Source organism: Phoca vitulina, unplaced genomic scaffold (genome assembly GCF_004348235.1).
Source record: "Phoca vitulina isolate PV1807 unplaced genomic scaffold, GSC_HSeal_1.0 scaffold9, whole genome shotgun sequence".
Classification (NCBI taxonomy): domain Eukaryota; kingdom Metazoa; phylum Chordata; class Mammalia; order Carnivora; family Phocidae; genus Phoca; species Phoca vitulina.
Window position 1 is genome coordinate 14,533,471 of NW_022589712.1, and position 27,741 is coordinate 14,561,211.

The 27,741-nt window shown below is 38.2% G+C and overlaps 1 protein-coding gene across 15 annotated transcripts in view; it reads left to right on the top strand.

Annotated features, from left to right (window-relative positions):
- SYNE1 (spectrin repeat containing nuclear envelope protein 1) overlaps positions 1-27,741 on the top strand; it is a 437,497-nt gene that overhangs the window by 221,134 nt on the left and 188,622 nt on the right. For all 15 annotated transcript variants that reach the window (XM_032407632.1, XM_032407640.1, XM_032407639.1 and 12 more), the window contains 18 exons: positions 2,198-2,334; positions 2,540-2,717; positions 3,196-3,378; positions 6,367-6,510; positions 6,840-6,995; positions 8,494-8,658; positions 10,126-10,298; positions 11,777-11,930; positions 14,618-14,761; positions 15,540-15,704; positions 18,968-19,285; positions 20,003-20,158; positions 20,314-20,484; positions 21,075-21,401; positions 22,662-22,814; positions 23,100-23,267; positions 25,142-25,318; positions 27,495-27,641. In XM_032407632.1, the coding sequence (XP_032263523.1) occupies positions 2,198-2,334; positions 2,540-2,717; positions 3,196-3,378; positions 6,367-6,510; positions 6,840-6,995; positions 8,494-8,658; positions 10,126-10,298; positions 11,777-11,930; positions 14,618-14,761; positions 15,540-15,704; positions 18,968-19,285; positions 20,003-20,158; positions 20,314-20,484; positions 21,075-21,401; positions 22,662-22,814; positions 23,100-23,267; positions 25,142-25,318; positions 27,495-27,641 (3,216 nt within the window). The remainder of the gene's footprint in view (positions 1-2,197; positions 2,335-2,539; positions 2,718-3,195; positions 3,379-6,366; positions 6,511-6,839; positions 6,996-8,493; positions 8,659-10,125; positions 10,299-11,776; positions 11,931-14,617; positions 14,762-15,539; positions 15,705-18,967; positions 19,286-20,002; positions 20,159-20,313; positions 20,485-21,074; positions 21,402-22,661; positions 22,815-23,099; positions 23,268-25,141; positions 25,319-27,494; positions 27,642-27,741) is intronic.

The following is a 27,741-nucleotide window of genomic DNA, read 5'->3' on the forward strand; positions in this document are numbered from 1 at the left end:
AGTGTTTACTTCCTCTTTTGCAATTAAGTGATGATAACCAAGAAATATTTCAAAATGTAAAAATGGATCATCATCTATATATAAAGTCATGTTACAAAAAATTGTGTTTGCTGTGTTTACAAAATTCATCTCTTAATATCTATTGGGTTATTAGTGTTTGAAATTTAGCCAATTTCTTAACCTTTATAATCTCTAAGGGAAAAAATGCATTCTAGTACTTAACTGAAACAGAAATATTTAACCTGATGTTTCTATAATGAAAGACTCTACTAAAATGCTTTAATTTGTGATGAAGTTATGGAAATTTGTTTAGTGTAAAATTTTGGTCCAAAGCTTTTTTCTTTTGATATCATCTATTTTATAAGTGACTACTTTGAATCTCAGGTGTTCTGTTTTGTTTTGTTTTTTTGTTTGTTTGTTTGCTTTTATACTTTTGGTATATGGTTAAGTTTCTACAGTTCTAAATTCTTGCTTAAATAAAAGATACAATGTAGTATAAAATAGTAGCTACTAGTTTAGCGTTTGGAGTTTCAGAGAGAAACTTTCTAGTTATTATGAATTTTATAAATAAAAATATCTTAGACTCCTCTAGCCCAGACACTAGGATAAATAAATAATTTTAAAACCAAGAGAACACCACACCTCTCTCAGAATCCCAGTCTAGGTGGAAAGGCCAGTGAGTTCAAAGCCAATAGGGATGATTGATTGTGATGAACTGATGAGGTGCTGTGTCCTCAAGTGAGAAGCCCCCATCAAGAGGTGCAAAGGAAGGCAGAGTCCTTAGAGGAGTTGTTATTTGAGCTGAGTCTGGAAGTCTGTTACAAACTGACCAGATAGGTGAGGTGGAGGAACAGTCCCAGGATCCAAAATTAGCGAGGAACAAGAAAACATAGGAGAGAAACTGGAGAACAGGTTTCAAATTGAGAGGACATTGTGCCATTCCAGAAAGAAATGACAGATGTGCAAAAGGAGACTGAGTCGGTGCAGAGGGAAAGTCACTGGAACAGACTGCACCTCGTTGTCTCTTGTCTCTTGGCAAGGCCAAGATGTGGCTTAGTTTTCTGATTTAGATCAGTGGGAGGACGGTGGAGCCATTTACTAGGATGAGGAATGCAACGCAGACCTGGCTTGTTGAGAGGTGTGGTTTTCCTACAAATCTAGGCCATGTCTAGATAAAAATCTGAGAACAAGAATAGTAACACCAACAGCTATCTGAGTCGTCACTCATCTTCTTGGCTCTCCTCAATTAATTTTTTTCCTATGGCGATATCATTATTTATACAGTCCTGCTTAAATATTTGGGCATTGTTTACCTGCTGTTTTTACTAGTTCGGCATTTATCAGTGTGCCAGGTACTGTGCAAAACACTTGACATTTGTGATCTCATTTGCTCCTTGTGACAATCCCGCAAGAGCACCGTGTGTAACTCAGGGGATCATGGCCTTGATTTTAGAGATGTACTTGTCAAGTCTCAAGACCTTATGTTGGGTTAGGTATTCACAGTATTGTGATTATTCATGTGTCTCTCTCATCTGTTAAATTGTGTGCTTTTCAAGTACAGGATTCATATCTTCAGTCATTGTGGGGAGTCCTAGAGTTCAGAAAAATGCTTGGCGCATAGCAGACATTTAGCAAATATTGGATGACTGTGTGAATAAAACTATGAAATGAACGGATTACTAGTTAAATCAGACTTGTGGGCTATAAGCCATTTTTAGTGTGAAAGTTAACTATATATACTACATAAAATCAAGTGCTCTCTCTCTCTCTATATATATATATATATATATATATTAATCCAAAATAAGTATTTCTTTGCTTGGAAATGATTTCTCTTTACCTTTGAACAATATAGCTATCTTCCAATGGCCTAGTCAAACTGTTATTAAGCAATTTAGGTTATTTTCTCTTTCCTTTTTCTTGTCCTACTTTGACTTATTTGACCACATGATCATTTGATTACTTGGTGACATTTGTTGCCAGAGTGCCTATCCATCCTAGAAAAAGATGCAAGTAAGCCAAGTGCTATTATTTGCCATGAAGACTCCTGAAAACAGGATGCATTTATTTACTGAATCTATTACGTTGGTTCTTCCCTCACTAGTAATTTATAATATGATTTATGCATGTATAGTGTCAGGCTGTGGAAACTACCCAATTTAAGTGCTTGCTCCTCTGTCTTGTTATTTCCTAATAGGAGATACTGGATGCCCTACAAAAAGCAGAGCCTAAAATAGAGGATCTTAAGTCTCAGCTGAATGAACTTTGTCGATTTTCCAGAGACCTCAGTACATACAGTGGAAAAGTTTCTGGCTTGATTAAAGAATATAATTGGTGAGCATGAACCTTATTGGTATGCAAAAGATTTTTATACAAATAAGCAGCCAGAAGTGTGTTTATTAAGGCATGATAAATTAATCATTAACTGCCTTGCTAAATGTGACTGCATACTTTAAGAACTGTTGATTCTATCAAACTTTATTTTAATCTATCTTATCATTTTTTTCCTTCCCTTAAACATTTCAAATCCTGGTGTTAGTCTTTGTTTGCAAGCATCCAAGGGCTGTCAGAATAGAGAACAGATTTTACAGCAACGATTTCGAAGAGCCTTCAAGGATTTCCAGCAGTGGTTGGTTAATGCAAAAATCACTACTGCCAAATGTTTTGATATACCTCAAAATATTAGTGAAGTTTCAACAAGTCTTCAGAAAATACAGGTAAGAGTGCCAACAATTAATGCTAATAACAACGCTTAAGTGGATTAAAAAGATGCCTCTAAATCTTTTTATAAGCATATTAAATTCATGCTTAAGAAACTCAGATTTCAAATAAATCCCTGCTTGAAACAACAATTAATTGTGTATATGAAGAGAAACTAGTCCATTTGCCCAAAAGCATGCTATTTTTATATATTAATAGGGATGTAGGAACTAATAAAAGTCCTTATATATGACAAGCGTTGTTCCTGAGCACCCTAAGCAGATTTTCTCATTTAATTTTCACAATAACCATATCAGGTACATAAGATTATTATTCCCAATGTCTAGAGGGGTAAAAGAGTCTTAGTCATTTAATATATGCGATAAAAATGGTTTCTTTCTTCTCTTTGATTGTGTCAAGAAATAAGTAGATAATCAATGTATTTTAAAGCATAGAGCACTTTATTATACCTAATCTTAGCCTTTTTCTTTGTAGGAATTTTTGTCAGAAAGTGAAAATGGACAGCACAAGCTAAACATGATGCTGTCTAAAGGAGAACTTTTGAGTACTCTGTTGACCAAAGAGAAAGCTGATGGCATCCAGGCCAAAGTTGCAACTGCAAAAGAAGATTGGAAAAATTTTCATTCAAATCTCCACCAGAAGGAATCTGCCCTAGAGGTATAATATAGCCAGGCAGATGGACACATTCTCTGTAGTTTGTTGTTGTAGTCATTGTTGTCAGTTAAAACTACACTTTCAATATATCCAAATATGGTTGCCAGTGATTTTGGTCATTCCTCTCTGGATATTAATGGATAACTGGACAACTCTAAGAAACAGCTTGATTTTTGAAGTAGGAACCTCACTGAGGAATTCGAGAGCTTCTTGTCTGGTAGGGGCTGTCATCACAGGCTTGCACTGTCCCACCAGAAATAATTGGTTTTTACTTTTAAAAGTATCACTCAATCATTCATTTGAAATTCCTCAAGTTTGGAAGTCATTCTAGGAGAATGAACAGAAATACCCATGTAAGACTTCAAAATGCTATGGATGATAAGGTATATTATAACTAATGCAGATATCATGCAGTAGGTTTTTAGGAGTTAAGTATGCAAAGAGCCAATGATTATGCAAATTTCTTTTATCTAGAGACAACATAAGTTGAATTTATTATAATCATAATTACTGCCATGATGCAACTATTTTGTTTTGTTTTTTTCTTGTGAGATCACCTGTTTTGTGTATCAAGTCCTCTCTTAGAGGAAAATTTAGTGGCATGGAGAGTAATTATTTCCCCTCAACCAACACTTCCTGACAGAACAGATCATTTATTTGATTATGATCATAATTAATGCAAGATGGAAAAGAATAATAATAGAGAATTAATATCTGGAAAGAGAAAATGTGTGTTTCCTCAATTCTTCCCTAGACCAAGACTATTGTAATTCTTCTCTGTAATGGTAGCTATTCTTTCAAGGCAGGCATCTTCCATTTAATAGAGCGTGATAACCATTGTGCAGTGCCTAGAAATTTACTCAAAACCTTACAGAAATCATTAGTATAATGTTGCCTGAGCTCTGAAGCATTTATTGTTGAAGGTAGTACATCTAGCATTGATTGCATGATTACCTAGTCCAAGAGATGTCCAGGAGTAAATGGGTAGGTGAGGAATGATTTGCTTTCTGCCTTCCTTATCTTCCTTCCCTTTTTTCTCCCTCCCTCCCTCCCTTCCTACCTTCCCTCTTTCCTTCATTTCTATTAGAAATAAAATAGAAAACAATATGTGCTAGCCACTATGTTAGGAATACAAAAGGTTTAGTCTCTTCCCTTTCCTCAGGGAGTTTACTTTCTAGAGAGGGAAATAAGTATATAAAGAAACGATTGCAATATAATATAGATACATTCAGGTTATGGTAGTCACTCAAAGAACGATGCAAGTAACTCCATTTGGAGAAATCAAGGAAAATTACCAGAAAGGTGACATTTTAACTGAAATTTGAAGGCTAAATATTGTTTGAATTTGCCAAGGCTGACCTGCATTTCAAGCAGAAGGAACTGGGTGTACAGGGCCAGAGTGTTGTGAGTGTCAACAATGGGGCACTTTGAGAAGTTTGACATCCACGTGGGGTTTTGTGGGAAGAACAACAAAGATAAGATTGGAAATGAAGATTAGGGCAAGATAGGAAATGTCTTGCGTACTAAGCAATTTGATCTTGACTCTTATCAAGGTTTTTTTTAATCTGAACCCCTGAACACTATTTATGTTCTCAATTTTCCCAAGGATGTAGCATAACCCATACCATTTTAGATGCATAGGAGAGAGGTTAATTCATTACATAGAATGGATGCTTTAGGACACTAGGGCTTAATTCTCTTTCAAAATCCTAGTTGTAAAAGACTGAGTGAGGAACCTACTGGTCTTCAAGCTGGAAATAAACTTACTGGAGTGTCAACTCTGACCACAGTGTAGACAAGAATGGGGAAGCTGCAAGACTAGAGAAAGCTTCTCATAATGGTCCAGATGAGAGAGATGAAGGCCTGGATTAAGGAAATGATAATGGATAGAGAATTTATCCCTAAGGTGAAACACAACACGATTTGGTAGCTAATTCAATGAGGGGCACAGGGAAGAAGGAGAAGCTAAGTTTGTGAAGCGCTTTAGTTTTCCAAAGCACTTCTACAGCTACCTGTGTCCCTAAGAGGTGACCATGGCAGGTGTGACTCTCCCACATTGTAGACGGTCCAGATCAGATACCGATGGAAGCCTGAGCCGCTTCCACAGGCTCCTGCAGCCCTTGCCACTTAGATTTTTCGGCTAACCTTTATGGATTATCTCTTGGACAATACTACCTAAAGCTCTGATTTAAATTTAAGTTTGAATTTAAGTTTAAAAGCCTTTAGTATGTTCACAGGGCAACATAAATTTCAAATTCACTTCAGTCTAGCATTTTTGTAAGTAAGAGTGGATATAGACACCTTTGCTAAAGTTAAATGGCACCATATAAAACTTTATCAAATACATTTTACAGCTATTAATACCTACAAAGTATCTATGAAAGTAGTCACAGCTTCTTATGTAATAAACACAGAACACTATTAGGTATTTTTTTTTGGTATCTTTATAAATTAGAATAAACAAATTGCTTATTAAATACATAATAAGCATATAAACCATATTGCTATTTCTTATCCCATCATCAATCAAAATTGACAAAATGTTTGTTAATATTTATTTATATTTCTACAAGGTACCAATGGTGTATGCCAGGCCCTCCCCTCACGGAGCTTGTAAGCTAGTTGTGGAGACCAGGCATGCCCGCATGAGATAAAAACTCACAATCCAACCCAGTCTGTGATAAAGTGCATAGTGACTTGTATAAACAACAAATGTGACAAAAGTTGAGAAGTGGGTGTGAACTCTGGTGTGGGCTGGATAACGAGGCAAAAACTCCTTTTTGAAAAACTTGAGCCTAAAAAGCTCTGAAAGGATGTTCAAAAATTATACCGGGGCTAGGGTGAAATATAGAATGTTCTATACACTAGGAACAAGGAAAGAGGGGAGAAGAGCAAGGGGGCCAGACTGTGGTGGGCTTTCAATGCCAAATGATGGACTTTGGACTTGCTATTACAATTTTTTTTATCCTAACACGATCTAAAACCTCATAGAATCTAAAGATCCAAATGAAGGACTTTGAAGTAAGTGCTGAGCCTGTCCAGGACTGGCTGAGTAAAACTGAGAAGTTGGTGCAGGAAAGCAGCAATCGCCTATATGATCTTCCTGCAAAGAGGAGGGAACAACAAAAGCTCCAGGTAATGAGACCCTCTGCCCTTCCAGCCACGTCTTTACCCCTATCCTCTGCACCACCTTGCATTCAGGCAGACCCTGGAGCTATGTTACGGTGTCTGGAGATGGAGCGTACCCCTTCCCAATTTCTGACAGATTTTATGTTTTCTGGCTTTCCTTTGAGGTGTGATCTGTTTCCGTCCTGTAGTCTAAACCGTGTGTAGCCTGGAAATAACAAAGCCTTCAGGGCACACCCACTGCTCGCCATGTTTATTTCCGCGTTCTTTGGGCCAAAGCTTCGTCTGCGATGTGCTTATCCCCAGCCTCTTAATAGTAACTTGCTTGTGCTTTTCAGTCTGTCCTTGAGGAAATAAACTGCTACGAGCCTCAGCTCAACAGGCTAAGAGAGAAAGCTCAGCAGCTGTGGGAAGGACAGGCTGCCAGCAAGAGCTTTATGCACAGAGTATCGCAGCTGTCTTCTCAGTGTCTAGCTCTAAGCAATTTAACGAAGGTAACGCCCGCCATGTGCTCTGTGTGTGTGTGGGTGGGTACTGAGGCCACAGATCTGGAGTCTCAGTAGGGTTGTGCGAGGGTGTGTGCGGGGTCAGAAATAAGGTGTGTAAGTGTCCTTCCCGGCCGTGCAGTCTGAGTCATGCATGTGCGCTGTGTCACCTTAGCATGGTTGTCTGAAAAGAAACTCAGGGAGGTTTCAAAGACTGAAGAGACTTCCCATCTCTATTATTGCACAAAATAGTCTCTTCAATACTGAAATGGTATGTTCCCCAGTGCTTTTATCTTGAAGACTCAAAGTGTAAACATAAGGCCAAATTCAGAGTTTGGGGTCTAAACAATCTCAGATAAGTGATTTTAGAAAAACGTGAATTCAAAGCAGTTTAAATTTTAGTGGATTGCATATAATGAGTTTGGGATAATTTTTTAAATCATAGTTGTCAAGGATGTGTTGATTGAGAGTTTCATTTTGGATTCTAGAGTAAAGCTCAAAATCAGCAATGATTCATATAACTGATTAGATATCTTTTCCAACAGCTTAGAAAAAAGTAAATGGTATATCCCTATGACCTAATTCAGCACATTCAGCAGGTATAATGCGGGCTCATCTTGAACTTCGTGGGGCAGGTCTACCTTGAGCTTTATGTGGCTTGAACATTTGTTCCCTGTATTTCTCTTCGGCATTTCAGATCTTAGAATACAGGGGACCTGCTGTAATATGCGTCACCTATTTTAGTGTGGACTTACTTCGGTCTGCTAATTTGGGTCCTCAATAAAGCATCATTGAGACAGTTATACTAGTATAGGTCTTGCAGTAAATAGTCTATTTTTATACCCATTTTTTTCTATAAATAAGTTACTTCTTTATTGCCTTTAGAAAATCTGGCATATATCTGAAATTAGAGAGAATTAAGGACATCTTTCTATTCCTTTGTATTTATTTAGAAGTCAAAAATCAGTAGAATTTTGAATGCTTTAAGAGCTGTAAACATAGTCATAAAATCTTCAGTGTGGCGGATATAACCTTTAATTAATAAATAAGTCATATCTATGGTCCCAATTTTTGAAATTTAGGGTGATTACAAAACCTCAGATAGTTGTCTTTTAGAACTGGCTACAAAGGTAGGTCATATGGTCATGGTATCAGTTGAGCCAAATGTGGTATGGGAAAGGTAGAAACTACTCTGATTCATCTCCCGCATAAGGCATTAGGAAGAAGTTTTGCTGATTCCAAAAGAATATCACAGTTTTCATAAAAAGGGTAGTGGCTGAAGTGGGGAGCAGTAAATTATCGTTGTGATTGTTCTGCTTTTGACCCAGTTATTCCAAAGATACTTCCCACATCTCTGATCAATACAGACTTGCATCGTATTTGTGCAGCGCAGGAACCTATATGCCTGATTGCTGTTATTTGAAACCAATGGTTAGCTTTACAGTTTGAGCATCTGTAGGCTGTAGAGTGGCATGGACAGCTGGAAAACTATTTCTGTCATTTCCAGGAGAAAGTGTCAAGATTGGATAGAATTGTTGCAGAACACAATCAGTTCTCCCTCGGGATTAAAGAGCTCCAAGACTGGCTGACCGATGCGGTTCACATGCTGGACTCCTACTGCCACCCAACATCCGACAAAAGTGTGCTGGACAGCAGGATGCTTAAGCTTGAGGTGTGCATTTTATAGAGAAATGTCTCTAATTTACAGAATTTGTTTTTCTCAAAATTCTCAAGTCTCTGTCTGGTGTGATTATGTCACACTCCTTCCACAACAACTCGGAGACCACTCTGTGGGTGTGACCCTGTTTGCAGAGCATCCCTGAATCGTTCGACTCCAGACATGTCCACTCATAAATAATTTACAAAAATTAAGCTAAAATTGCAACCAAATATGGTTACTTGTTTGATATAGTTAAGAGGCGAGTTTCAAATTACATCATAGACACATTTATTCTTAGAAAATATGTCGATGAAACTTTTTTAGAGCAAGACATTTCCCATCTTGGTCAAACTCACTTGTCTGCCTGTATTCTTCAGTCAGTTCTTCTCCCATCCCAGCACATTAGTTCTATTTCACATTTGTGATAAAACAACTATTCTGCAGTCGTTCTCCTGACAGTCATATGCTGGGTGTCTTACAGCAGATTGGCCCTCTGTCTTGATTTCAAGGATTCAAAAATGAATAAAATGTGGTTGTTGTCCTCCAGGATTTCATTGTCTGAGGTCAGAGGCTGACACGGAAAGACAGTGAAAGCAGAGAGGGGTGTGCTTCTAGTGCTGCAGATACACGGAAGGGAGCGTGGGACGTGCGGGAGGGACTTGGTCAGGATTCGGAAGAGCTTTCTCAGAAAGCTTCATACCCAAACTGAGATTTGAGAATGGTACCAGCGGAAGCAAAAGCCAAAGAAAACAAAAAAGCACGGTGTGGGAGAAATTGCTAGCAGTTCCTTCTTGCCGCAGCACAATGTGATGGCAATGCGAGAGTGGCACTGGATCTGTAGGGGTTGGCAGCGTCCGGATTAGGGAGGACGATGAAATTTTGCCTTTTAAGTGGTAATGCCAGTTTTATAACTTTGAATTCAAACTTCCTTCTTATATAGAAAAAGAAGAGTTGCCTGTGAAGACCTTGAAATGTATAGATTAATACATATCAGTTGATCTATTTCTTTAGGCTTGTTGTGCTGGAGACCTTAACATTATAAAGCTCTTCATCCAGTGACCTTTGAAAATGCATGAATTCTATTGTACTCGATTTTTCTCTTATCGAAAGCCAGTTGCTGTGTTGAGCACTGGGTGTTGTATTGAACTGATGAATCACTAAATTCTACCCCTGAAACTAATAAAAAAAAAAATTGATGAGCAGACAAAAAAACAAAACAAAGCAAAAAGAAAACCAGTAAAATAAAATTTCAGTGGAAAGAAGGGATTATTCAGAGAAGAATTAAGACATAAGAAGCCGAGGCCACTTGGGAGACCAGCAGGTCACTGGGGATTGGTCACCTGCCATGAAGTCAGCCTGAGAGATTCATGGCTCAGTGCAGTCATCTATGATCCTACCATCTTCAGGAGCTCTGAAACATTTAAAGACCAAAATGCTAAACATGCAAATGACAAAGGACTTCTGTATTTGCTCTTATAGGCTCTATTATCAGTGAAACAGGAAAAAGAGATCCAGATGAAAATGATAGTGACCAGAGGGGAGTCTGTTCTGCAGAATACCTCTCCGGAAGGCATTCCTGCTATCCAGCAGCAGCTGCAGAGTGTGAAGGATATGTGGGCTTCTCTTTTGTCTGCAGCAATTCGCTGTAAAAGGTTAGTGAAACTAAAGCCAACTCCTGCCAAGCCATTACCAAAAGATCTTTATAACAGCATGGTAACAGACTGTTCCTGGAGTTTTCTTCCCTTCTTTCCTTTCCTTTCCTTTCCTCTCCTCTCCTCCCCTCCTCTCCTCTGCTCCTCTCCTTCCTTTCTTCCTTCCTTCCTTCCTTCCTTCCTTCCTTCCTTCCTTCCTTCCTTCCTCCCTTCCTCTTCTTTTTTTTAAATTAGAACAAAATAAACTTACAGGTACAATCTTGCATTTAGGTTGGCCTGCCATTCCATGCCTTTGTTTTAATATAATTCCGTGTTTCTTTTTGTTAGTGTTCATTCCTTAAAAACTCAAAAGATAAATAAAGGTTTTATCACATAAAGATATATTATTTAAACCAAGTAGTTTACTTGGGAGGTAACCCCAGGAAAACACCAGTAGGGGCTGGGGGAGAGAGATGAGGAAGGAAGGGCAGCTGATCAAGGGAATGTTCTCAAGTAGGTTACCACAGCAGACAGCTGGAACTTAATCTGGCCGGGCAGTGCTGGGAGCCAGCAAAGAACACGTGTCTCAGAGTTACCCACCGAGGACTGGAGAACTAGAATGTTTGTAAACAAACTCCCATGAGTCAGGAGGGCAGTGGAGGACTGCTCCCAGGGAGGGCAGCAATCCCTGGCACTTCTCGCCTACGTTGCGCTCAAGCTGAGCGGGCACCAGGGACCAGAGAATGCCCTCAGGCCAGGAGGCATGGGGCTGGCAGTTGGCAGGGTGCTGCAGTGGAATGGTTGGAGGGTAAATAAGGGTGGAGCACAGAGTGTCTGCTGCAAAACAGCCCAAAGTATGATAGTGAAATTAGGCACACATGATTAATGGAGTCAAAAACATAACATTCATATTGAGAGAAGGAATGCTTAATTTATCTGGAAGAGAAGTAGAGGGTTAGACCAGTTCAGAAAACATTACCCTATTTTTCCATTGTGATTTTCTGATTTTTAAATCTCCTGCAAGTTAGTTACTGTGCTTGTTCTTGCTTGGTTCTTCCTTCCTTCTTTTATTAATTCCTTTTTGCTCTCCTCTGGATGTCCTGCTCAACTTGGTGGAGTTCAGTGTTGATTTTCTTCCTCCAGAGGGTCTTGGCTTAAAAAGCCTCACACAATGGATCTCTCCCAGTTTTGCCCTCAAGCCTCCCCCAGGGTCTCGGTTGACCTGCTTATTGATTCTAAGTTTTATGTCCGGTCCCACTATTCCACCTATCAGCCTGGACTTCACCATCCCTTGCTCCCTGGGGTTATGCTTGCCAGGGACCCAGACTCAGATTTGATGAGCCCTGGCCATCCCGGCCCACCCCCCACCTGGCCCCTGTCTGATCTATGGGCTCCCTGCTGGCGGAGTGGACAGAGCAGATCCATAAGAGAGATTGGGCAGATTGGACTTATATGGCTTCTCAATGATGTAGATTATTGCCCTTTCTCATACCTTTCAGTCAACTCGAAGGAGCTCTTTCTAAGTGGACAAGTTATCAGGATGATGTTCGACAGTTTTCCAGTTGGATGGACAGTGTGGAAGCCAGCCTAAATGAATCTGAAAGGCAGTATGCGGAACTGCGGGAGAAAACAACAGCCCTGGGAAAAGCCAAGGTGGGAGCTGGATTTCAGATTCCGTTTGTCCTCTGGCAGGCTTCTTCAGAATGCCTAAGTTAGTGAAAATATGACTACCTGTGCGCTAGGGCCGTACACATAGATAAACTGTATTTTGGGCTTTTACTATAATTTCTAGTGGCTCCTTAAACCAGACTTTTGTTTGTGACGATTTTATGAGTGAGTGAAAATCTCCTTTTTCAGGAAAACTTCATAGATGTTCTATGATACATGTTCTATGATACATATAAAATTTGGCAACTTGAAATATCTTTTATTATCTTTAGCCTACTCATCATTAGGAAGTAAAAATGCTTTCTTTTTATCACATCTTTTGTACTTTACTTTTGTACATTTTCATGCTTATATTAGTATAGTGCTACATATATGTTTTTAAATAAGTTGATAGATGATAGATAGATAGTTAGATAGATAGATAGATAGATAGATAGATAGATAGATATTGAGGTTATGTTCTTGAATCCTTTTGTTCATAGTAGTAATCAAACATAAAATTTTGGAGACCTTTGATTTATATCCTTACTCCTGGGGCCATATTTACTGGATGACCTGTTCTACCTCAACCTTATCACATCCTAAGCAGTACTTATTACTTCTACCCCCAATTCCTTCAAATTCTGATAATCTCAATCTCAGTTCATTTGTGTCACCCCATGCTGAATATCCTAAATTAGAAACTTCATTATCCCCAGCTCCTTCTTTCTCATCCCCACTTCAAATTAGGCATTAGGTCCAGCTGATTTTATTTCAGAAATGTCTCCTGACTATAATCCATCCTTCTTTTCCTAATTTTCAACAGACTCCTACCTGCTCATTTTGTCTCTTGTCTCCATCTACTGTTCTCTTCATATAAAGGTGAATGTCTCACTTTCCTGCTTCAGGGCCCCATTGTCCCATTGTCTATGGTATCCAACCAGTCTTCCTCATCTAGTTTGTAAGAATTTTAACAATTTCCTTTGTCACCCTCATTTCCTTCACTCTCCCACCCTCCTTCCACCCATGCTTCAGCCTTACTGTATTTCTCACTACTTCCTGAAAATGCCACTTTAGATGGAACAAAGATTCTATGCCTCTACAGTAATGATCTAACTCTGCCTCTGCAACCAGCAACCTTCCACTCACCTTTCTGAATTGACAGAAGTCTTTTTGCTACGATACCACCACTACCCTAAGCTTACTTAGTTCTTCTGTTCTCTGTTGTTCATATCTCTTTATTGATTATATACAGTATATGCTCATCTCTCTCCCTTAGTAGATAAAGGTGCTTAATTTTTTTTTTTTAATATCCCACCATTTGGCTCTCTGTCTGACACAGAGCAAATGCTGAATAAGAGTTATTTGAATGACTAAATTGCCTTATGGGACCTATGCCAAATTACTTAACATTTTAGGGTCTCATTTATGCATCTGAAAATTAATATAATCATAATTATCTATCTTATAATATTTGATAATGATTTATTGCCTAATTAAATTATTCATCTATTCAATAAATATTGATTAAGATCTTGCTACGTGCAGGTTTGTGCTCAATTCTAAGTAAATAAAACAGAGAAGAGCTGTATTCTGGTGGAGACACAAATACTCTTCTGAGTGCATGAATAAATAAATAATTATAACTGGGGATAAGTGCAATGAAGAAAGAAAGCTGTGAAAGAGTAATGTGCACAGAGCTATTGCAGATTGCTTGGGGTTGAGGGAGGGACAGAAAAGTCCTCTCTGAAATAGCAGACTTGTAGACCATGCCAAAAGGAATGTCATGCAGAGAAATTAATCTGGGGAGGAGGTGAGAAAAGAGCAGTCCAGATGGAACAATGAGCCCTGAGGAGGGAGAGAGTCTGGCCCAAGAAGGGAACTAAGAGAAAGGCCACTTGTTGCTGGAATAGAGAATAAACAGGTGAGCTGGCAGAGGAGCAGGACCCTGGCCACGCATCGCCATGTGGCCCAGCCTGAGGATTTCCCCTCGATCCTGACAGCCTGGGGAAGACAGCCAATGCTTTGAGCCGGGGAGTGACAGGATTCCATTTACAGTTTTAAAATCTTTTTTCAGTCAGGCTGCTGTGTGGAGTGGGGAAAAGGAAAACAGCAAGAATTGGTGGCAGGGAATCTACCTGGCAGGATATTGCAGAAGTCCAATAAGAGAGAGTAGCAGCATGGGCTAGGGAGTTTGCAGGACACACGAGGACAAGTGTCAGGACACAGGATTTCATTGTGGCTGGAATGACAGAGAGCAGGGAGAAAGGGTGACTTCCAGTGTTCTAAGATGGCCATCTGGGTGGCATGTGGTGGCATTTACTGCTTGAAAAAAGACTGAAGAAGAAGGGGATTTGGGGTTTGGTGGGGGCTGGGGAGGAATGGGAGTGGAGTAAAGATCGGGAGCCCATTTTTGGACAAATTAAGTTTGAGATATCAAAGTTATTTGGAATCAGTATCTCAGACAAAGTTCTGAGGCAGATATCGAATACACACACACACTTTATAGAAAGATGATAGATGATAGATAGATAGATAGATAGATATAGATGGGTCTCTTGATCAACTTATCTATAGATAGATAATCTAAGATCACTTGTCAACTACACAGTTAAAATATCTTAATTTTAGCAGTATTAGTGATAGAATGGTATACGTGGTAACTCCTTTATTTTCTTTTAAATCTTCTCTAGTTACTAAGTGAAGAAGTGCTGAGTTACAGCAGTTTGCTGGAGACCATTGAACTCAAAGGGGCTGGCATGACAGAACACTATGTCACCCAATTAGAATTCCAGGATCTTCAGGAACGATACAGAGCAATCAAAGAGAGGGCCAAGGTATGGCTAACCATGTTCCCTGAAGACTCCCTGAAATAGGAGGGGTTAAACCCATGCTTATTTAGACTCATTTATTTGCAGGAATGATGATTTGTGAAAGCACAGAAGAACAAATGAATTTTAATACTTTAAACAGTGGCAAACCCAAACAAAAACCTTCAAATACTGTTAGTACATGAAAGTTACTGAAGGAAAATAATTCTGAATAAAAATTCCCAGAAATTAACCAACTTAAGAAAAAAAATTGGACAGCTTCATAATGAAAGTTCATAAATGTTTTAATATGAGAGTTTTCTAAAGCAGTAAATAATCACAAATAATATTTATCATTCTTCATTTAGGCCTCACAAAGAAACTAAAAATAACTTCCAAGCATATCCTACTTTATTAGACAAAGTACATGGAAAATTAAATCCACAGTGAGTCCCAGTCCTCACTTACAGCACAATATAAGAATTTCAGTTTTCTTCATTAGTAAAAGTGTGTTCTTATGACAAGTAAAGTTAATTCATATTTTGGCATATCCATGTTACATTTCATAAGGAATTCAGAGATCAGGTAGTTAATTCAACAAAATAATCTTCAAGGCCTCTTTTCATCCTGATATTATGTTTTTATATTTTTTACCTAAATCTTAAAGCTTTATTCTTCTAGGAAATCATACTCCAGTGATTTAATAATCATGTTTTCCTGAAATTCCAAAAGTAAGTTCTTATATACATCAACACTGTGTGTAGTAATATTTTCCTATCTTAATCATCTTAAATGCTGATAATAGGAAGCAGTAACCAAGTCTGAAAAACTAGTTCGCCTGCACCAGGAGTATCAGAGAGACCTAAAGGCGTTTGAAGTTTGGCTGGGGCAAGAACAAGAAAAGCTTGACCAACATTCAGTTCTTGAAGGTGATGCTCACACTCATGAGACAACATTGCGGGATCTTCAGGTAAAGTCTACTTCATCTTAAAGGAATTTTCATTCTGAACATGCAATTATTATTTTAAGCAATGGGAAGTTAATATGATCTTGAATCATATGAAGAGCTTATAGTTATTAAGGGAGATCCTGATTCACAACGTTCTGGGATCTCGGTAGTACATGCTAGTTGAGATCTTTGCTGGGCAATTTAGATAGAGCAGGACTGGGACTTGAGGAGTTTGTTCAGCTACTAAGGTGGCCACTGACAGCAATGGCTAATGGTCTAAATTATGGTTTTGACTGGCCCACCTGCCTGTTTTTCCCTAAAGGATAAATTGGAAGTGGAACTTAGCAGCGGGAATCAATAGAACATGACATTCCTCAAAGTCAAACTGATGACACCATCTAGTTTCAACCAAAAGCTCCCACACTGCTGGGGAAGGAATTAGAGGGGCTAAAAAAAGTGCCGGCATGCGGGACAAGATGACAGACCTAGTGGGTAGTGGTCTTAACCCATTCACTCATTTACTCATTCAGCATTTATTGAAGACCTAATGTTGTGCAGACACTTGTCTAGCTACTGCACATAAATATGATTAAAATATTATTCTTGCCTTCAAGGAATTTGCCATTTAGTAAGAAATGCAGATCTCTAGGCAGATCATTTCGAATAATGTGATAAGGAATACATTAGTTGAACAGATCTTATGGGAACATCAGAGAGAGCCCCTCAATCTTACCTAGAGAGATAGGGAGGGGTTAGGAGGTACCCTTAGAAGAGACCACCAGGCACACACACAAGAGAATGGAGAAAGGCCAATGAGACAACTCCATGTCACCAGCTGTGCATTGGAAGCTACTGACAGAGTATCAGCCCTGATTAGGATTGGTTTGAGATTGGGCAGGATGTGCCTAGAGCTTGCACAAAGCAGAAAAAAACAAGGACTGGAATGGTTAGAACCAGCATATAAAATTTCTGGCTATTTCAGAAATGTGGGTATTGGAGAATGTATAATGGCAGGAGCACAAGTTTGGGATGAGGAAGTTTGGACTCCAATGCTTGGTGGGACCTGACACTGGATGACTTTGGGCAAGAGAGAACCTCTGTCATTCAGTTTCCTACACAGAGTTGTCATGAGGAAGGACTAAATGAGATGGGAGAAAAATCTAACTTAAATTATGCTCCATTCATGAAATATATATGAAGTAGAAATTAAAAGCGTCCTAATTTCATTAGCTTATGTAAGGATCTAATCCATTCTGTTTCAAAATAATAGGTATTCCAGTCTGCCACGTGTAGCTGTTGTAATTTATTTTACTAGAGTTGGCTTTGTTTTTGCTAAATAACCCCTCTCAGCACTTCACTTCAAACTCTTGGCAAGCAGATACCAGCTCTCTTGCCTTCTGTGTGGGAGCCGGGCCAAAAAGTTACTCGTCGCCAGCAGATGTTTCTCTTGTTCTGGTCAGAAGAAAATGTTTCCCTTCAGTCAGTAGCAGTGTGGCCCAAACTGATACCCACCTCTCATTTCGCCATGCCTTAGTTCTTACATTGTCTTATTTTGAGTCACCACAAATCTTAAAAAGGAGGGAAGATGCTAGTGGTGGAAAAGGTGGTAGGGAATTGTGATATTGCAACCGCCCAGCAGAGCTTCTTTGGCCTCCTAAGGTCCTACAGTACGCATAGTGGTATGGGGATCGGCCAGCTATGTGGAGCATGTTCACAAATTATTTTGTGTAAGCTGAAGGCCTAATCTGGGTCATAGAACATATAGATTTTAAAAATATTGAGCCATATTTTTCCTTCAGAATAAATAGTTGAGCCATGTGATATATAAGAATTTACCTAATACAGTGATGACTCATATAAGAGAGAAAACTGTTATAAAATATGGAAAGAGTGATATATTGGGAAGATTAGTAAATTAGAGCGAGGACCAGTAAGCTACAGCCTATGGCCACAATGCTTACATTTTCAATAAAGTTTCATTGAATCACAGCCATACCCATTCACTTATGTATCATCTCTGGGTACTTCTGTGCTGCAATGACAGAGTTAAATAGTTGCAGCAGAGATTGTATGGCCCTCAAAGCCTAAAATGTTTACTAATGTGTTTTTTATAAAAAAAGTTTGCCAACTCTGAATTAAGAGAAAATATTGTATTAATATTGTACTTAACTTTAAAAAAAACTAAGAATTTTGGAATAAAATTTCTGTTTGTAGACATTTTGATTCATATTTTACCATATATCTTGTTCTTTCCCATTTACAAAACATTCACATTACAGCATTCTTTGAGTGACATCATAGCTGAGGAAAAACGTATCCATTAGTTTGAACCATAAGAGATCGCTATTTTTGTAGATTAAAGAAATTGTCAGATATCAGCAATTTCAAATGGCTTGAACTGATATTGAAGATTTTTTTAAAAATGATACCATATTTTAGCTAAATATGTTGGTATTTTTAACATTCTTGGTGAGACTTGACTTGGTTCCTTTCAACTTTAGGTGATCAGATCAAGTAACACTATGGATTCTTTAAACATTGGAAAAACAAGTATATAACATTGTTTTGCCAACATCCTTAAGGATGTAACAGTTTTCCTTTCTATAAAAATAGTTTATGTTCTTCAAGACTTGATTCATACCACATTCACAGGGTAAATCTTTGGGGCTTATGCTTTGGTAGAAGAAAAGGTATTTGCACCTGGGAGCCCCTAGTGGGCAGGTGTGATGATCAGCCTCCCAGATTTGTATGCCCTGTACTCTCCAGGGCCAACTTTTCTTGACCATCACATCCCCTAGAACAGCTTTGGCCAAGGATCCCTCTTGGCAAAAACAAGGGTCCATGGTTCCTTTCTGAGCCTCAGGTATAACACTGATCCCATTCAATGTCAAAACAAGAAGCCTGAGACTCTCTGAGTACGTTTGAGTCATGACAAGCCTAGGTTATTCTTTTAAGCAAAACCCCTTTAATCACAAGTGTTTTTGCCTGTAAGCTGAAAAGTCAAATTTCAAGAACTGTTTCTAAGATGGGGTATGTGTGTGTGTATATTTGTGTTAGGTGTGCATTATGATTATTTTACTGGAAGTATTTCTGAGTCTTTCCCCTGACTCGGGAAACAATGTTCAGTGTTAGATACCTGTTTTTTGTGTAAGACAAAATAAAATAATTGTTTTCTAATGTGAAGTTCAAGCTGGCACAGTTGACTTGGGTGAGCTATGATAACTTGCGCAGGTGTAAAATATGAGTGAGGTGTGACAGCCATACCTGTCCCCTTTCCCCTGCAGGAACTACAGGTGCACTGTGCAGAGGGGCAGGCCCTGTTGAATTCAGTGCTACACACCAGAGAAGAAGTGATACCATCGGGCATCCCCCAGACCGAGGACCGGGCTTTAGAGTCCCTCCGGCAGGACTGGCAGGCTTACCAGCAGAGACTGTCTGAGACCCGGACTCAGTTCAATAATGTAGTCAACAAACTGAGGCTCATGGAACAAAAGTACCAGCAAGTAGATGAGTGGCTCAAAACACTGGAGAACAAAGTGAGTGTCAGGACAGGACGTCAGTCTAGCCGGGCAGCCAAGGAGATACAATTACATCAGATGAAGGTACAACTCCTGTAAATTCTTCATCTTTGTCAAAGCAGCAGTGACCTCGCATAGTTTGTTTCATTAAAATATTTAGTAACTTTTCGTCCAAGATTTAAATTTTGCAAAATCTCTTTCTGCTTGCAACAAAGAATTACTATATAGAATATTCTTTGACAGCAATTATTGAATAGAATCTTAAATTAGTCTTTAATAAGATATAATTTAATGAAATATTGTGTATTTTCTTCCCATACCCTATTACCTTGTTTTGTAAAGATACATGAATGATAGTATTGAAATCATTTAAGTTTATGGTTCTGATATGAAATTGCTCTAATGTAGTGCATTGAAATAATACTTGATAATTAGTTTTATCTAACTTTTATGCAAATTTAGTAGTCATGATCAAAATAATGCTTTTCCTTTGGAATTTCTTTTTTTTTAAGATTTTATTTATTTATTTGAGAGAGAAAGAGAGAGAAAGCAGTGTAATATATACAGTAGTGTAATATATACAGAAAAGTGCCCAAATAAGAAGTGCCCAGTTTTTAGCATGTTGTTGTAATACAATTTTTCATGAAGGTTATATATGGTATATTTTCAAAATTATATCTCTGAATAAATATATTCTGAACATACACTAAAATCATTTCCTATTAAGAAGATATTATATATTTGTCCAATGCAATAATGCCTAAGATTGATCCTGTTCCTGCCACGTTTATGTCATTTCAGAAGTGGCACGAAGAGGTCACCGCATACAAAGATGAAGTTGAGGAAGTGGGCGCCAGAGTGCAGCAGATGCTGGATGAGAACCATGTGAGCAGCCGAATGGGCTGCCAGGCCACCCAGCTGACTTCCAGATACCAGGCCCTTCTTCTCCAAGTGCTGGTGAGTGGGCGACCAGCTGCTCGCTTCAGGCCAGCAAATTTCACAAGCAAAAATGTTCTCCCTTGCATTAACTTCTGGTGAAGACACACATTTATCAAGAAAGGCATTGCTATAGGTCTGTAATTTACTGTCCAATTCTGTTTTTCCTTTTAAAGGAACAAATAAAATTCCTGGAGGAAGAGATCCAGAGTTTGGAGGAATCAGAATTATCCCTAAGTTCCTATTCTGATTGGTACAGCTCTACTCATAAAAACTTCAAGAATGTGGCCACCAAAATTGACCGGGTAGATAAAGCGATGATGGGGAAAAAAATGAAGATGTTGGAGGTAGGTGTGCAAACATTGGACTTGTCTCCCAGCCTTTGTCATTCCACACTGCTGCTCCATTCCCTCATGCAGGCATTGGGAGCAAGAGTGTTCATCCCTGCCCCGGGATGAGTGATGGTCCGTGGCTCACGCTTCACTCCAAATATTGAGTTATAATCTCTGTAAGGCTAAAAGCTGGCTTTCAGTTATTTGTGATGTCATGTCATCTGAATGACTTAGACTTGGTTGCTTATGTCTGAATTCCAGTTTGACACTTAAATATTAAGAGAAAAAAATTATCTCTAATTCACGGGACCACGTATTAACAGAAGAGTTTTTACTCAGATCTTTAGGAGTCCTACTAAGGATGAGAAGAACATCACGTTCTTTTTTAAGTCTCTGCTTTGGAAATGATATAGTGATCAAGACTTGTTAAAACCTATATTAAGTAAAAAAAAAAAGAAGATTCTGATTCCTGGCAGATCACCTCTTCATAAAACTTCAAAAACATATCTTAAGGGGAAACTCGAGAATGGCTACTTGAAAGCCTTTTCTTTAAAAGGAGAGAAATACTAACTCTATATTTGCTTCCTGCTCACTCTCTTCCTCAGAGTTTGCTAAAAGACATGGACAAAGGCCATAGTTTGCTGAAATCAGCCCGAGAGAAAGGAGAGAGGGCTCTCAAATACTTGGAGGACAGCGAGGCAGAGACATTAAGGAAAGAGATCCAGGAGCACGTGGAGCAGTTGAAGGAACTGACCAGTATTGTCCGGAAAGAGCACATGACTCTGGAGAAAGGCCTTCTTTTAGCAAAGGAGTTCTCAGATAAATACAAAGCACTAACTCAGTGGATATCAGAATATCAAGAAATCCTACACACTCCTGAAGAACCCAAAATGGAATTATATGAGAAAAAAGCTCAATTATCTAAATATAAGGTAGTGTGTTGTTACTCACTGACAAATGCTTGGGAAGGTCCTGCACACAGGAACCAAATGGGAGGAATGTGATTTCTGGTGTGTGTCACCCTTAATGGGTGCTAGAAAATATCCTTAACATGTCCATTCCACTGTGAGTGATGTAGATTTATCTAGGTATGCTACATCAGACTTATTTTTCCATTCAGGAATCATATTTGCCTGATATTCAAAGATTGTATCAATAAATGGAGATCTATTCTGACAGTCTGATTCAGGTACAGGGCTACTCCAGATAGGTCTTCCTGGCATCAGGATCTCACACCTATACATTTTATCTCTTTCATACAGTCTTTCTTTCATTTTTTTGTACCCAATGACTATAAGCTGATCTATGGTGAATTGAAAATGAGATAGCATATTTGTAAGAAAATAAATTCTAATTAACCAACTGTAGCTAAACATCTTAGAAATTAATTTTTGAAAGAATAAATGGTGATATGGATATGGCTATATAGGATATATAGAGAGAGATATTTCACCTGCTCAAATCTATGAAAGAATTTTTTGAGGCTTATATATGGAATAATTTGTGTTCTAAATTTGACCCAAGTTAGCAATATTTTTTTAAGAATTACAGTGTGATGGCTTACCTTGGAGCTTTTCCTGTTGGAAGCTTTTTCCTCCTCTAGCCAATAGTCTATTCCTATCCTTGTTTTTGTTTGTTTGTTTGTTTGCCAAGGGTAACAGTATGTCTTTGAAGGTGCCACGTAAGACCACAACTGCTTTTCCCTTTTTTCTCTCCCCACTGCGTTATTAATATATTTAAATAGCACTTTTGGCCTATCACAGCAATGTTGCAGCTGGAATCTGTCTCTCTAACTTCACATCCAGTTCAAGCTGCAATTAACTTCATGAACTCAAAATCAAATGATAACACCTCACTCCCTTTTGTGTTGAGTTTTCTGTTACCCTCCAGTGGAAGAAATGAGGTGCAAGCCAGAAATATGAACTAGGTTAAATTTAGCCAAAGGTAATTCTTTTCCATACATCCTTCTCCACATGTGAGGGGCTATTTGATGTGTTACTCTTACTCTGTATTTTAAAACTTTATTAGCCATAAAAATTATTCTTTAATGTTTTACATTTATCGATTTATAAAATATGCATCAGAGCTTTATCTGAGGTAGATCGTCTCACACGTGGCACAGACATCCGTATATATTCACCTTGATCGTGTAGGTGAACTGGCTCTTTTTTTTTTCCTCTTTGTACTTCAAGTCACTTCAACAAATGGTGCTGTCCCATGAGCCCTCGGTAAGATCAGTGAGAGAGAAAGGTGAGGCTCTCCTGGAGCTCGTGCAGGACGTCACCTTAAAGGATGAAGTAGATAAACTTCAAAGTGATTACAAGGACCTCTGCGGTGCAGGAAAGGTAAGGAGAGAGCAGAAATTCAATAAAAATGTGCTTATTTGCCAGAAAGGGGTCTTGCCTTTTTTTTTATCTGCCAGGGCTGGTATGAATCAGTCTTTTTCCTTTTATTTAGATGGTCATTTTAAACGGTATGATGATTCTTTATGTTTTTTCTGTTCCTAGTAATTTTTTGAAATAGGTAGCTGCACCTACCCTATGAGTTGCATGGGGTTTTTAAAAATATAAAGCAGTTCTGAGTGTATTTGTGGCTTGAAATTCATCTCTAATGGGCACTTGGCTTCACAGGAACACGTCTGCAGCCTCGAGGCAAAAGTCAAAGATCACGAAGATTATAACAGTGACCTCCAAGAAGTAGAAAAGTGGCTGCTGCAGATGTCAGGCAGGTTGGTGGTGCCCGACCTCATGGAGACAAGCAGTCTCGAGACAATTACTCAGCAACTGGCCCACCACAAGGTACGCCTCATCGCTGAAGAGCTGAAGAACGCAGGGTGGCTTTAGCAGCTATGCTCTGTGTGTGTGTATGTGTGTGTGTGAGAGAGAGAGAGAGAGAGAGGGAGAGGGAGCCCATCTCTGGATCATAACGACCGTACTTAAGGAATCAGGTTTGAGTCTCAAGAACATCTGATAACTGAGAACAGTTGAATGTCCCTATTTCTGTGAAGCAACAACAGTTAAATCTTGGCTTTCAACTTCTGAACACATTGTGGCATTTTTCCCAGCTAATAGCTTTTTTTTTTTCCCCACAGATTTTAATATTTATAAAGTAATTTATCAGAGGAAGAGATACTCTTTATTTTAGAAGAGTGTAGCCAAAGATAGGATACAGGAATAGTAATCAGAAAGGCTGGATTCTAGCCAGACTCTGTTGTTCCCAGCTCAGGGAACTTAACCTCTCTGAGTCTCCTCCTTTTGCTGTTCTGCAGGAATGATACCACCCCATACAGCTATTGTGGTCATCACAAGTGATGATGTACATGAAAGCATTTTGTAAGCCACGAAGTATGATACTGATACACAGTGTTCTTATCTTTATTAATATATATTTGTAGTAATTATATGTGCCAGATGACAGATGTCATATGGTCACAATTTTATGGAGCAATTTTGGTGACCTTAATGGGAAACTACATTGTAGTCATGATGTGGTAACTATCTAGTATGTCTTAGGAAAGCCAGTTAACCTCTCTAGGCTTTAGGATTCCTTATAATGTAGGAGGAAATTTTATTTAGCAAATACAAATAAAAATAGAAACATAATATATTCTGTTAGGCACTGAGGAAATACCCTCAGTCACCTCATGATGTAGTGGTTCTAGAACAGCTCAAAGACAAATGGTTCTTTTCAATATGGTGGATATATGATAACAATTAACCCAGCACCACCACAAAAAAAGTGGTGGACTCTGGGCTGCTGAGGGACCACTAGAGTTTCTCTTAAATGTATTGATGTATCCACCCAGGAAACCTTGTGTTGGAATGTACCACTTGTCAATAGTATTGTATAGCATTAAGGAAATTAAAGCCTGATTTGAAAAAGTTGATTCCCTGCTCTAAGTGGTCTATGAAGAGTGCTCACTAGAGAACACATGTGGGCATAGTGGTGTGACAAGCTGGAGTCAGACAGCCCCAGGTCCAGAGCCTGGGGCTCTGCCATTTACCAGCTGTATGACCTTGAGCACATTATATAACCTCTCTGTCCTTCAGTCTCCTTATCTGTAAAATGAAGATAATAATATACATTTATCAGGATGTATAAAGTTCCTGGACTATACCAGGTGCTTAATAAATGGTGCATGGTAAATATTATTTTTATTAGTATAAATACTATTCAACGTAAGTTAGATATGATATAAACAAATTACTAATTAGATATTAAATTATTATATCAACCAGATATTGTATTATTAGATAGATATTATTAAATTAGATTAAATAGTAATTAGATTATTTTAGGTATAAATTATATCAGAATTATAATTTATAGAGCTCAAAAATGTATGAACATCCTTTTTGCTGATAATAACGCCATGGAATACATATCTCTGTAACTATAACTGAGATCAGCCATGAATTCACTCTAGTCTTAGTGGTTACTGCATCATCCTATATATCTTATTCCATTAAACTCATTAACCCTTCCCATTAGAGTATCCCTGAAAACATACATTTTTTTGTTTGTTTGTTAATATGGTAACTAAGACAAATTGCAAAACTCATTCAAAAACATCATTAAATAGTGAAATTATTGATTTTAAACTTTGATAAATTGGTCATTTAAAAACTGAAAATGGAATTATGAGAACTCTGTATTTCTTTCATTTTTGCAGGCAATGATGGAAGAAATTGCTGGTTTTGAAGACCGCTTGAACAACCTTAAAATTAAAGGCGACAATTTGATCAGCCAGTGTGCAGACCACCTTCAAGCAAAACTAAAACAAAATGTGCACGCTCATCTGCAGGGCGCAAAAGATAGTTACTCGGCTATCTGCAGTACAGCTCAGAGGGTGAGTACGCCTGGAACATTCTAGAATGATGATGAATTAAGGAGAAAGTCTGTACAATCTAGAGGTTTTTAAAAATAGCTTTGATCTTCAGTTTCTAGGTTAGTTTTGTTGCATGTCCAGACAGGAAATAAGAGGATAGGTTTCATAGTCTCTGTGTGGACACAGAACTATCATACATTTGATTGATATGATGAAGTGGTGAGTTTCAGATACTCAGTTTTACCCAATCCCTTTATTTCATAGATTGATTATGAAAATTTTTAAAAATTTTGTTTTGCTTTTATTTGCACACTATCAGTACTTCTAATTTGCCGTTTATTCTCCAACACCAAAGTAAGCTTATTCTGTAATTTTCACAATAATTATTTTCTGTCTAACTCTATGCTGCCTAGGTTCTACCCCAATTCAGTATTTTTATGAGTTCATATAGAAATTGGATGGAGTTAGTACCAAATTTTAGTTATAATTTAATGGGTGTACTTCCATTAAAATGGAATTCTTAATGTTACAGAAATAAGTCTAAGATGAATAAGAATCACTCTTCTAACAAAAATTAGGTAAAATAAGTGAATTGTTTTTTTATTATTTTAGAATTCTTAAGTGGCTTTGCAAAAAGTCCATGTATTTTTGTCTGGGCTAGCCAGTAAGAACTGGAGATATACATGTGACGTAGGAAGAATGCTCTGTCTTCATCATGATTGGAAAAAAAAAATGCTGGGTGACATTAGTTGACTTCCCAGACTTGAAAAATTCACATTCAAAAAGTTAAGAAAAAAGAACAGGGGAGGGGGTGTGGGGGATGGGGTAACTGGGTGATGGGCATTAAGGAGGGCACATGTAATGAGCACTGGGTGTTGCATAAGACTGATGAATCACTGACGTCTACCTCTGAAACCAATAATATACTGTATGTTAATTAATTGAATTTAAATTTTGAAAAAAAGGAAAAAAGTTAAGAAGAAAGAGGGACAAAGTAAATCTAACAGATAATTGCAGATGAGGACATGGATGGGAAAAGGGAGTGAAGCGAAATAAAACAGCATGGAGATTTCTGGTGAGCGGCTTTGTGCCCTTCTCCAGCAGAGATTATTCTGAACACTGACTATAGCAAGTACACATTAAGGATTTCACAAATTGAAAAAAAAAATTGGTAAATATTCAAAAGACAAACACATAGCTTAAAAATAAAATTTTAAAAAGCAAATGAAACTCTAAGAACATAATCAGAACCTCATAATAGGAGTGTGTAAAAATAATAAAGAGAACAAAACACCTTTTTTCTTTTTAGTTCTGCTACAATAAGAATAAATAAGAGACAGTGCCATATCAGATGAAGATGATGAGTTTAATAGATGACAGAGAAAAGCAGAATTCAATTATTGTTTCACTTGTCTTAATAAAAAGCCAGGCTAACTTAAGTTCCTTCTTTTTTCTTTCTTCTTTTTTTAAATAGAATAGTTTGCTCAGAAAAACATTATAGATATATTTCACCTTGATTTCAAGGAGACACATATAGTTTCTCAATATGTCTATGTATAAAATGGAAATTGGTTGGCTGGTTGAGGATTAATTAATTGAATAGACATACTAGAAAATGTTTGGATTATTCTAGATCATTGTTGTCCTGGAACACAGCTTCTAAAATGAAATGAGGGCATCCAACTATCCCTTTCCTTATGTGGTAGTTTAGTTCCAATTTGACCATATTCTTAAAGCAGAAGCATTTCAGTTAGAGAAATATCAGTTACCTTTTCATGATACGGTATTTTATCTTTATGTTTAGTTTCTAGCTTCAACAAAAAGTGCAGTTATTATACCATGGGGGAGGGTGAGGACTGCAAAACCTCTGATTTATGTTTGACAATTTACTTCAAAGATGTCTTGTATTCTAACACATTTCTACGGTTACATTAACCCCGCCTACATTCTCTTCCCCCAGTCAGGGTATTATATTACAACGTGTAGGTTGAGAAATTATAAATTGAAGATGGCCACTGAGCTTTGCAACATTTTGGAACTTATGCAAACTCCTTGGATATGTATATGGTACTGGGGAGTCCTGCCGGGAACATTCATGGACTTGTCCGTGTGTTTCATTGGCATCCAGTGATCTTTAGGAGATCGGCAGAGATTTTTTGAACATTCTCATAACCACAGCATGATTGTTTTATCTCAGGTGTACCAGAGTTTGGAACATGAACTTCAGAAGCACGTTAGCCGACAGGACACTCTGCAGCAGTGCCAGGCCTGGCTCTCTGCAGTCCAGCCGGATCTAAAGCCAAGCCAGCATCCACCTCTTAGCAGGGCAGAAGCCATGAAGCAGGTAGTAGACTCCCGAAAGTTTATGTTATATTGTGATTCATTCATTCAGTGCAATTATATTAAGTACTTATGTGCCAAATTGTGTGCTGGCTCCTGAGTGC